We start from the raw sequence: 12,495 nt of genomic DNA, 5'->3' as shown, positions 1-12,495 counted from the left end.
TTTAGTGAAATATAAGACATAAAAGGAAATTATAACTTAAAAAGTAATCAGCAAAAGCATGAATGTGCCAGAAGAAGCAGCCGAAAATACTGAAAATACTGAAAACCACCTGGATAGAAAAGTGAGAGTGGAGAGTCTCGGTTCGCCATCGCACACTGGGAGTGGGACTTCCTGTCACCTGACATGTGAAGGTGAGGTTACCTCCTTCTATGGTCTTGGATTTGGAGGCGATAATGGTCACCTCAGGCAGACCTGAAATCAGCAGAGGAGCTCAGAGAAACAGCACAGGGCCAAAAAACTACCTCGTATAGTGTGTCTCCTGGCAACAAGATGTTCCGATGTATGGAACTATAGCAACAATACAGACTCCGTCACGGCTGGATGAACGCCTGAACACAATACAGGCACAGCAGTTATGGCTTTCATTTATTTTTTACCTTTTAAGTAAATTGGATGAAGATTCAAGAAAGAAAACAAAACTTTACTTGAAGCAATAATTGACATCCTCTACTGTGAAATCTACATTCACATGAAAATTTAATGCTGAGTGATAAAATCCACAGTTTTACTGCTATACTGTAATTTATAATCCCTTGTTGTGACCTTATTTTGCCATATTGTCAGTTTGAGATTTTAGAAAATTAAACAAGTTAGAAGTGATTTAAAAAAAACTGTAAAATTATAAGTTAAATGGACATGGCACATTACATGTATTGAAATAGGTTTTTTTTTAGTTTAAAGAATCTGGGTAAGTTAAATGAATTGATTAGACTAATGGTGATCTATTTGAAGCAAAGGATTACAAAACAGGATAATTAATCCAAATATTTGGTGATATTAAAAAAAACCCCCAAATTATAGATTTCTTTTTTCTACACTGAAAAAATAGGACTCATTACATTTACATAAATTGCATACTGGCCCACGATTGGTTGATTATTATGAGTTTAAATTGAGATTTAATGTTATCAAAGACGAGAGAAATGTCCCTACTTAATAGATGTAGTTACTATTAAAAACCAAGCGAAGGCCAAACTCACTGCAGTTCTCTATCACCAAAGAGCTGAGCGGAACTTCCTGGTCGTTGGAGAAGCAAGTCAACATTTGGTTGTCCAGGTCACCACGGTCGTTGTTCTGCCATTGTTGGAGCCAATGGAGCTCACAGGAGCAGATGAGAGGATTGTCCCTCAGAACCCTGAAGGAGAAAGGAAAAGACATCAGCTCCACTTCCACTTCACACTTCCTGTCTTTGTCTTCCCTCAGTTTATTACTGTCACCTGCATTTCTTTAAACCTTTTATTTTCCGTCTTTTGGTATCATTTCTACTGTTAAAGACAATTCTCTGCCCTCCATCTGGGTTATTTATTTAACATCTGCAGTGAACACTCTTGTTCTTTAATTGCCTTTGATTCAGTTTGAACAGTAAGAAGTTAAGACAAATTAAGATAAAAAATCTACTTCAACTTCAAATATGTACAACAGTGGTGCAGCTTTTATGATGTCTTACACAAAGGTTTGTGAATGTCATTTGGACTATATTAAAATACAACAATTAAAAAAACGGCAATAAACAATAATAATAAAAATAAACGCTAAAAATTATTTTCTCTTCAGTACTATAAAAGGTATTGCTGCCAAGACGCGATGCCAATCAAGTTTCAAAAGGCAGCAGTAGTTTCCATTAACATGACTCACTTAAAGTTAGTCATGTCAGCATGAAAATTATAAGAACAAAAAGAATACCGAGGCAAAAAAAAATAAAAAAGGGACATTAGTTAAAAGCCAAATTAAATAGGTGGGAATCAATCAGCTGTGTGTTGTCAGGAGAGGTAGCAATGTATAACTGTGTGTCATCAGCATAGCTGTGAAAGTTAACGCCCTGCCTCCTGATGACATAACCAAGTGGAAGTATATATAAATTAAATCAAGTATGGGGTCTAAAATTGAGCCTTGGGGTGCACCATATTAAAATTAGTGGATCCTCAAGGAGAATATATGCATGGTTACAATAAAACGTCTCTCATTTAGACAGGATTTGAAGCATTTATAATCAATTCAAGAGAGGCCAAGCAGGTGTTAAGTCTATTTAAAAGAATTGGGTGATCTACTCCATCAAAGGTTAAGCTTTTGTCCCGCAGCACCAGGACTGAAATCTTAGATAATCTCTGTACAAATGCTTGGTTCAAAATCCAGATTGATGTTTCTAATATTGTCTGCAGACAACAGTTCATGATGTTTTAAAAGCTCACCTTCGAATAATCCATAAAATGTTTTTAAAAGGTGCTGAGGGCATCGGGTCTAAAAGACATTCAGTCTTGTTTACCAGAGAGAAAATCAACCAGGATATAAATATCCAGCGTTTCGTCCTGTACTTGTGAAATCTATTACATCTAGGAGGAGGAGGAGGAGGAGGAGGAGGAAGAGGAGGAGTGTGAGTGAGATGATGCAGATTCAGATTCGATTGACTGGATTTGATGACAAAGAATTTACATTTGGATGAAAAACATGTCTGCATCTACTAGGATCAAGGATTTAGGTGGGGTGACTTAAATAGGCGTGAGACATTCAAGCAAGCTTGTGCAAACAGTTTCTGGTTCTTATTTAGACACAACCAGGAAACTATTTCCATGCCCTTTCAGGTTTTAGTGACAGCAGGTTTTCAGTGACTTTCTCCCATTTGACAGATTTTCCCAAGTTGGGAAAAGTAGAAGTGAACGGATCAGTCAGTCGCAATCAGCGGGAAGAATGCGAGGGCAAATGAGGGCATTTCAACCGACGGCTGAGGAGCAGCTGAAAAAATGATTTGATTTGGAACCGCATTTTGAATTTGGCTGAATAATCGTTCGTTCCCACCATTTATTTTGCTCGTTTCACCAGATAATTTACAAAACCAATTTTACAAAACAAAAAAAAACACTTTAACCCAAATTGCTTCTGTACATTCCACGATGGAAAAAAGAAGCAGGAAGACAAGAAACCTTGTTTTACCTGTCCCTGTCTCATAACTTCACCTCCCTTTGTTCCCCTTTTCTCATCATCATCATCATCATCATCATCATCATCATCATCATCATCAATTCATCAGACTACGAACAACTTTGTCTCTTGATTTTTACTTCATGTCTGTCCCGTTTTGTGGTTCTGATGATTTTCTCCGACCAATCAGAAGTCAGCAATTCCTTCTAGACCACATTTGATCTCTCCTTGATTTATTTGGAACCTCAAATAAAGGGCCGCTTTTGTGTAATAAAGATTTATTATGAGTCAGGAACATTTTACCGCACACGGCTGAACAGTGAAAAATATCATCTATGTTTATTTAAATACATTTCTAAGAACTAATCAGGGAATAAACGCTCATTGTTTTGGCTTAGAAAGATCCTCCTCTGTGTTGTGAAAATAATATATTACCACTGGACTAACCATTAAATGTTCAATGCATCTAATTCATTTCCATAATGTGGGCCATTGAATATGGAAAAAGATTGAGCACTTGGATCATTTTGCTTTGCAACATGTACTTTAGGCAAGCAGCAATGAAGACACACCGTGCTGGATGCTGGAACAGGTGTCATGAATTAATGAAGTGGATGCAGAATCAGGTTTGAATGGACTGATAATGATTGGATCATCATCATTTCTTCCGGCTCCCTCTGGAGCTGCATTGCTGAATCACTGACACTATTTCCTTTTTTACAATCACCTTGACCTCCTGGGATTTTAAAAGTTGTTCCACTGAATCAGAGTGTTCTTATTATTATCATTTAAAGGGACTCACAGATTGAGCAGCGGCAGAAAATGAAACACCTTCCAGGTGATGTGCTCCAGATAGTTTGATTCCAGGTTCCTATAGAGAAGACACAAGCTATCATTAACAGCAACATGCAACACAGTATATATGGTACCACAGTTTTGCGTACTATTTTTTATTTTTATTTTAAATTTATGGAAAAAAAAAACCCCAGCTGAACACATAAAAAAATGCATACAAATATAACTGTAGAAAGAAACTAATCTCAACATAAATTAAGAAAATACGAAATAAAAATAGTCTTTTCTTGTTGCATTGTGGTCCTGCTCTGCAGGGGAGTCACGCTGGGATTTGATTGCTCACTTTCAGAGCAATGCTTACCTGCTCTGAATGACTCTCAGTGGAAAACATTAATGCATCCGAAAAGGTTCTGATCAATTACCTCGGCAAGTATTTCACACCAGCTGCGAGCAGCGTTCCCACCTCCAGCTCACCTCGGGAGTATTTGCTTAGCGTTCAGTACATTAGGTGATTAGTCCAGAGTCACAAACACTTCAAGCAGGGTGGATGTTGTTCAGGTGGAATACTCAGACCAGAAGATTTGTGGGGATGCATAATTTTTAATTATAGAAATCTTAATCGCTTTGGTTTTCAATTTTGTTATATTCGTGGTGCCCAGGAGATGAATCCTAATCATCTCTACCAAGGACATTGTGTGATTAGTGGGTTTGTTTATTAGAAGGGTTTCACAAAAACCTGATGTGTGATTTTGCATGAAATTTTCACCAAAGATGGATCGCAGAATGTCCTGGAGGGAATTACATTTTAATGATGATCTGGATCAGGATTGTAGGATGGGGCAGCTCTCGTAATTTCGTCTTACAACTTTACGTTAGGCAAAGCAAACACCAAAAAAAAATAGGATAAACCTCCACACACTGTTCTAAAAGTTGTCACCTCGGTGGAGGTTTGTTCTCACTGAGTACTCTGATTACTTTGGTGATCTCCTGGCATTTCCTCCAACATCATTGACTCTGAATGAATCAGACTTCCTGCTGCCATCAGAATGAACTGCATTCACTTTAGTAATCCTCTAACTCAAGGGTGTCAAACTCATTTTCACCAAGTGCCACATGAGCGTCGTGTCCTCAAAGGGCCGGATGTAACTTGAAAACGTAACTAAATGTGACTCAATGTAATGTAAAATAAATGTTACTACTCCTTTAATGTTAAATAACTCTGAATTATTCAAGTTACAATCGCTGCAGTTAAACAGAAAAAAATATGTTTGTTTGTTTCTTTGTTTTAACATAAATCCTTTTAATTTGTCACGTTATGAAACCCACAGAATCCATCAATCAAGGATCAAACTATACTAGCAAATAAGGAAAAATAACGCCAAAACATTATTATCAATTTTAAAATGGGCTTAATTACTGCATTGTGGGAGATGTAGTTTTGGTCAAAGCACCCTTTTGACCTACTTATTTTTAGACAGTCTGACCTTTTATGCTCTTGCGGGCCACATAAAATAATATGGAGGGCCACATTTGGCCCCGGGGCCTTGAGTTTGACACATGTGCTCCAACTTTTCGTCAAGCACCAACAGCAGTCAGTTTTACATCTAATCCCTTCAGTATTGCACAGAATTTGTCTCAGATCATCGCGGTGTGATGGATGATGGGTAGATATCATCTTGTCAGTCCTCTCAGGCCTGTAAAACCTCATCATCTCATTTGATCTTCAGGCCGCCAAAGAACCAGGGTGTAAATAAACCCCCCCTCAGAAGATAACAAAAAGCCACACTGGGGAGCGCCTAGTGGAAACCAATACATATTCACCCTGGCAGGGCCAAGGGTTCAATTATTTGTTTTCCTTGCTCCCAAAAGTTCATGTCAGATCGGTTAGCCGTTGGGGCTGATCCATTACCAGTTCGATTCCTAGCCGGGCCCACAGGGGGGAGACCAGAGACGGGAATAGCAGCTCGGTTTCTTCTAACCATTCTTAAGATCTGAATTCAATTTTTTTTATATAAGACGATTTTTTTTTTTTTTTCTTCCAGGACACGACATGAGTAGCAGCAGAGAAGTGAAAGTGGTTCAGGTCGATGCAGCCTCAACATCCCCGCCTCAGTTTGGTTGTCGTTGGTCTGTCGCTCTTAATCTAGAAATACATCTGTCACACAGAAGCCCCCGTGCTCCACCCAACCCCACCCTTCCCTGTCCTCCACAGTGAAATATTGATTAAGTGATAATGGACCCTTAGTGGAGTGTATTTATTATGCATCAGTTGTCGATAATCCGCCAAAGTGAGCGAGTAAAAGGTGACTGGTGGATGCCTTCTCCAATTTCTCGAGCTCACCCAGCCGACCTCACCACCACCACCACCGCCGCCGCCGCCGCCGCCTCCACCAACTCCCATCTCTGATCCTCAGAAACAACATCGGGCATGTCGCACAAAATGGTGAGGACAAGATGGTGGCGATAAGGAGCCGCCGCTGATGAATACTCAAAGTTGATGCTTCCAGTTGATGAGTCGGTCCAGTACATAACGGATTGTTAGACCAAATTATTATTAGGGGATCTCATGTCACAAGCAACCGGATGAAAGAGAAAATATATTCATAACATCCAGAGTGTAATCTGGGGTTTCAGCATCTTAAATTGTCTCACAACTTCATCAGATTGACGGATGAGTAACACAACAGGATGAGCAACTGATTGAGTCACGGTGATTTGGAGAAGTGCGGCTCTCATTTCAGCTGACATGAGCGACGGCGAAGGGCCGGCTGAGCGCTGAATGACAGCGACAAATAGGATGACCCACACAAGGTTCAAAACACAAAACAAGAGGCAAGACAATCCTTGGTATCGACAGGGAGACGGGGACACTCACACATACTGCAGCCTCAGGTTGTACTGGAAGGCGTTTTCAGAGATGTACCTCAGCTTACATGATGTCACCGTGCTGAGAGGGAGACAGGAAATACATCACAACAACAGACGTAAAGCGTGAAAACTCAGAAATAATTCTAATTCGTGAGAGTTTGGCTTTCATTATTGTTAAAATTTCTTCTTTTGTCAATTATTTTTTCAAAGAGGAGGAAAGTAGTGCCTATAAAACATGAATGAATGAATAATAAAGAAATGAATTACGATTTTTTCTATGCGCATCTTATTTGACTACATGTATAAGTCAGGTCATTAGATGTAACGCCTGTAAATACGGACCAGGAGGGAGGAAGGAACAAATGAGAGTTGAAAGTTTTCCATGTGGTGAGAAAAGCTTTACTCACAGGTTCTTCAGCTCTTTATAGTTCACCAGCTCAGTCTGGGTTATGTTCTCCAGGCCCGCTTGGTTTTCAATGTAGCTGGTAAATGCAGAGAACAAGAGAGTTTCAATGTAACAAAATAACAAAGTAACAATGTGACAATGTGACAATGTAACAATGGAAACATGTTAAGATATCACACAAAGTCACTTTGTTAAAATGTAACAATGGAAACATTAACAAAGTAACAATGTAACAATGTGACAACATAACAAAGTGACAATGAAAATGTTACAATATCACAAATGGGTAATCTCATAAGGTCACTTTGTAACAAAGTAACAATGTAACATAATAAAGTAACAATGTAACATAATAAAGTAACAATGTAACAACGTTATAATTTCAGAATGGACAACGTCCCAAGGTCACTTTGTTACAATGTAGCATCATTTCGACCTTCAGTCTTTCATAGCAGTTTTTTAATTGAGTATTTTAATGACATTTATCTGTTTTTGGATTAACATGTGAATAAATTGTTATACCTGAGACACTCCAGGTGAGTTAGTCATTATTTAGGCTCATGTTTTAGGGTATTTTAGCTCCAGAGGTGATAAAAATACTATTTTTCCACTCGAGCAGCTTTATACCCAAGGCAAGAACTTAAAAACATTCTTTCCACCAACATATCAATAATAAAAACAACTTTAGACAGAGTTATAGTTGTGTAACCTTTGCATTATTGCTCTTGTAGCTATTTACTTAAACAGCTAATCTCTTTTTAAAAGAATCATTATTCAACAGGGAGAGCTCACAACAACGAAAGGGAAATGGGAAGTGAAACATGCATCTACCGGAGTGGGCGGAAATTCAAGGGAGATAATGAGAAAAATAAAGAACAACATTGAGGGCATTCAAATTCAACTCCAGTGACGTGGGCGACCTCCCTGACATCCACTGAGCAAACAGACCCACAAACCACAGGGCTCAAAATTTAATCTACTGCACTTGTGGAAAAATAATGCCTTAAGAGATGCCTACTAGGTGAGGCTGATGGGAAATTCTTTTCCAGACATAACCCACCTCAGAATTAGTGCGCTGTAGATTCAGCACTCAACGCAAGGCCAGTGTGCGCTTTCCATGAGAAGCCTGAATAGATGGCTTAATTGGTTGTACCAAGGATCTCGGCGGAGGAAACTGTCCACCTCTGTCTCAGCCTTCCTCCACCGCCTGCCAGCCCCCCGTCCACCCACCCACCCCCCATCATAGAAATGTTGTCTATTTAGTTCAGGAGGACACTTCTTTGACCCGTTTCAACGACTGAAGGATTTTATCAGTATGAATATCTTCAGCCCACATAGAATATCCTTGGGGAAGCTTTACCTTGCTCTAAAATGAACAAAATAATCATTATAACCAGACACTATGAAAATCAAATCATGTAATATTACAGACTGGGCGGTAATATATGAATGAAATGGAAAAGTTTAAATTCTTGTGTTATTTGTCATTCATGAACATTTGGGAACTTGGCTGACTTAATATTAGACTCACGATGGAAAGGTTTAATAAACTTGTAACTACAACATGTGACCGCCCCTTTTATACTAACTTTAATCCCATATTCCAACAAGACATCAAATAGCTTCCCTGCTCAAAATGTAAAGGAATGTAAAATTGATGGATCTGTCTATCATCTGGATCCCAACCAGGATTTAATTCTGTCTTCCTCTACATTTCACATCTGGATATATATTTCTAGTCGGATAGATAGATAAATATATAGACATAGATATAGATAGATAGATAAATAACAGTCCCAGCGCTCTGCATTGTTTCAGGCTCGTTTCCAGTTCTCTGTTTGTCGGCTGGAACGCTCGAGCCTTTTTTATTCATGTCTGATTGACCCACACAGCAATAATGAGATTACAGGGCAGGTGGGCTCAGGATCTCCCATCGCCCTTACTTATTGGATTGAGTCAAGTGGGTTGTATATCATCTATTGTTCCCGGGTGGGGGCATTGACTGGCAATTCACAAAATTGAATTTATAACTCAGCATATGATGAATTTCAGCCCCTGTTTTCACGGTTAATGGCCCCTTGTTTGTTCCACGTATCGGCTCTATTCCCTCGCACCGTCGATGCGGCGAAGTGTTGTTGTTTAGCCAGCGTGTCGAGCTACGGCGGCATACAAATTCCTGCTTACTTATCGATCGAAGGGGGTTCTGGGAGAATGTCAAGCCTCGCCCGAGCTCTGCGAAACATGTTAGGTACAAGGATACACCTCTGAGGTAGGAGTTAGCGTGAGGGGGGAGAGGAAGCATAGGTGAGATGTGGATAGGTGAACGGAGAAAGAGCAAGCAGAGGTAATTTGACTTTGCTCGCCTGAAATAGCACTTCACAAATGTAGTTACCTCTTACGAGTGCTAATTGCTCCGATCCAGAAGAAAAGGAACAAAGAGAGAACAGCATGGCGGTGAAGAGAGTGACATTTACTTTTCCCTGTCGGAACTGATGGTGGGTTGCATAATAATACGGCATGGCCTTGTTAAATCACAGGTGGTCGGGTTCTTTCACTTTACAAACTTTCAAAAAGTCAACGTTAAATATCGTTTGTCATGCTGAAGATGTGAGAAGTTTAACCTCATCTGGGCATTCATTTAAGCTCCACTCGTGGATGTAGAGGAGCAAAATCCAAACCAGCCTCCCAAACATCTCCACAAAGTCTTTTTCTATTTCATCTTCTGGGCACCACTTGAGCCACAGCGAAGCACTTAAATTAGGTCAGAGCAACCTCATTGGTACATCGGAAATGGAATTTACATTCGAGCCAGAAAAAATGGAGAAATGCTTTCCCCCGGCCACGTGTATCTCAGACTGCAGCATGTGCTTCAGCAGCATGAATAAAATCACCTGTTCTTGAGCTAATGAAGTGCTAACCCTTAGAACAAATGAGAAAAGTATCAAGAGCAGCGGATAGAAAGTCACCCCAGTCCAAAAAAAGGCAAGTCCCAGAATTTATAAAATAATATGTCCGAAGACATCTGATTTTATTCAAGTTTATCAAGAAGAAGAAGAAGAAGTTTGAAAGCCACATCTCAGCGCTTTGAACAAAAAAAAAAAAAAAAACTATTACAAGTTCATCTTTTCACAGATGATAAAATGCTTTTGCGGAGCGTTTTGTTGCAATAAAAAAAACAACAACACGGCAGACAAGCAGCTGTTGTGAAGAGAGAATTTTCAGGAGCGAACAAAGAAAAGTCTGACATTAAACTGAGCATAATGTGAGCAGATAAACTTTCTAAGATTTCATTTGTTAAAACACTGAAGACGAAACGATGAGACATCAGTTCCCATCACTCACGTATCTTATTTGTCAGCAGCGATCCATAATTGATTTTCTAGAGACCAGCTTGACTAAATTAGCACCGTGCTAATGCTTCTCAAATAGCGGTTGATTTACTTTAGCATCTGGATCTGAAGGCTAAGAACAAACAATAAGAGCAGCTGTCTTGAGGGATTCAGCGCGAATCATCTCCCGTAACTTTATTTCATACATCATCTTCATCTCTTTTTAACATAATTATGAGAAATAAACAGATATCTGCGCTACAACTCAGTTACGACGTGTTAGCATGTAGAGAAACACTTGTTGGTCTGAGTTGAAGCAATTGAACCAATGTTCCGTTTGAACACCTTCAAAGTCCTTCCTCTATTAGATTCTTCTTTAACGCTCAATCAGGGAACAGCACCAATGATTTTCAAGCTATTTTGTAGACGACTTGAGAATATGGATTAGAGGAGACTTTGCCAAAAACGATCAGCAAACAATAAGACGTGAAACCACAGATCGCACGAGGGCAATTCCAGAACCGTTGCCAACTGAGACACTCCAAACTAATCCACTACAAGTCCGGAGAAACAATCAGAACACAGAGAAAGTCGAGCATTCCGGACGCCTCAGCTCTTACTTACTGACGCTAACTGAGAGGCAGACGCAGAGCAGGTGATCGTACTTACATCTCCGTCACGTTCTCGCTTTCCTGCGCTGCCAGCGTCGGGATGCTGGTGATGCCGTCGGATCCCAGGCACTGCAGCATGGCGAAAGAGCACCTGCAAGCCGACGGGCAGCCCCCCGAGATGGGCGCCGGGGCCAGATTGAGCAGGGCGAGCACCAGGGGCAGGGTGAGTGCCAGGGCCCGGGGTGCCAGAGCCATGCTCGATGGGAAAAAAAAAAAAAAAAAGAGGAGTCTTCCCAGGGCAGGCAGAGACTGTTGGTAGTTGCAGTTGGAGTCGGGGTGCGTTCACCTAATGAAGAGGCAGCGAGGGAGGTGAGGAGCTTTCACTGACTCTGGCTCTTTGGCAGGGTGGAGATCCCAGCTGCTCGGGTCTGGTACTGAGACACAGTTGTATGAGCAGCAGGAGGGGCCGGCAGGCAAGCGGCCTCTGGGGACATGGTGGTAGTGGGCTGCAGCCTCTCTCTTTCTTCCTCCCTCTCTCTTCCTCTCCTCCACCATGAAGGGAGGGGCAAGATAACAGGGACAAGAGTCACCAGACACCTCGGAAAGCAAGAGGGGAAAAACGAAGGAGGGGGTCCTGGGTGGTGATAATGAGGAGGAGATGGGATACGGTGATGGAGATGGCATCTACCTCCCTCCTCTGGGCGAGAGGGTTGGGGATCCACAAGCAACTCTTAGAAGTCAGGACTCCCGGGGGCACGGATCAGTCCAGCAGAACTCTAACGAACTAACACTACGGCTGCAGGGATGGAGCTCGGTCCAGGGAGGACTGACAGCTTAGCAGTTGAATGGCTGTGGAAAACTGGGGAGGAGCGGAGAGACTATCTGCATTGAACTATTTCTCAATACAGCGAACTCCCAGCATGATTTAATACTAGGAAATGAAGGCACCGAACTGAAGGTCTCTGGGTTTGTTCTCCGGAACATGTGTTGCTCACGTACCAAACAGTTCTGGGGATTCTCAGAGATAAGCGGCCTCCCCTCCCAAACATCAAGTATCTTCAATGGCTTTATTTAGTTTCCACCAACAATAGCTGGAGGTCGGAGGAGGGTTTGTCCTCTTCTGCCTTTTTTGATTTATTTGAGAATTTTGCGTAGGGGTGGATCTCGAACAGTTGATTCCCTTTGGCAGGTCAAAAATGTACAGATAGAAGTTCTTGATCACTTCTTCACTCACTCCACCAATCAGAATAGGCAATTAGAATAAAAACACTAATGATGTTCTCCCATCAGATCAACATATGTATTTGTAGAGGTAATAAGATGGGAAATAGTACTTCCACGTGCTAAAACTTGAAACCTGATGGGACATTTAACCTTCTTTTGTTTGTCTTCAGCCAATCAACACATTTACTGATCCTGAAACAGTTCAGGCCTGCCTTCAAACCTGCATTTTCTGACAGCACAGATACAATCTGACCCTGAAACCCCCGACACAAGAGACTCAAACACA

At 40.9% G+C, this 12,495-nt stretch overlaps 1 protein-coding gene across 1 annotated transcript in view; it reads right to left on the bottom strand.

Moving 5' to 3' along the window:
* Nucleotides 1–11,816, bottom strand: part of ntrk1 (neurotrophic tyrosine kinase, receptor, type 1) — a 28,793-nt gene extending 16,977 nt beyond the window's left edge. Inside the window, exons 1-6 of the mRNA XM_068324734.1 lie at nt 11,044–11,816; nt 7,047–7,121; nt 6,647–6,718; nt 3,779–3,847; nt 1,041–1,195; nt 110–252 (exon numbers count right to left, since the gene is read on the bottom strand). Coding sequence (XP_068180835.1) covers nt 110–252; nt 1,041–1,195; nt 3,779–3,847; nt 6,647–6,718; nt 7,047–7,121; nt 11,044–11,240 — 711 coding nt within the window. The 5' untranslated portion in view covers nt 11,241–11,816. The remainder of the gene's footprint in view (nt 1–109; nt 253–1,040; nt 1,196–3,778; nt 3,848–6,646; nt 6,719–7,046; nt 7,122–11,043) is intronic.
* Between the last annotated feature and the right edge of the window lie 679 nt (nt 11,817–12,495).

The sequence above is a fragment of the Antennarius striatus genome, chromosome 9 (genome assembly GCF_040054535.1).
Source record: "Antennarius striatus isolate MH-2024 chromosome 9, ASM4005453v1, whole genome shotgun sequence".
NCBI lineage: Eukaryota > Metazoa > Chordata > Actinopteri > Lophiiformes > Antennariidae > Antennarius > Antennarius striatus.
The sequence above is the reverse complement of the archived record's forward strand: the minus strand, read 5'-3'. Positions and strand labels throughout refer to the sequence as shown.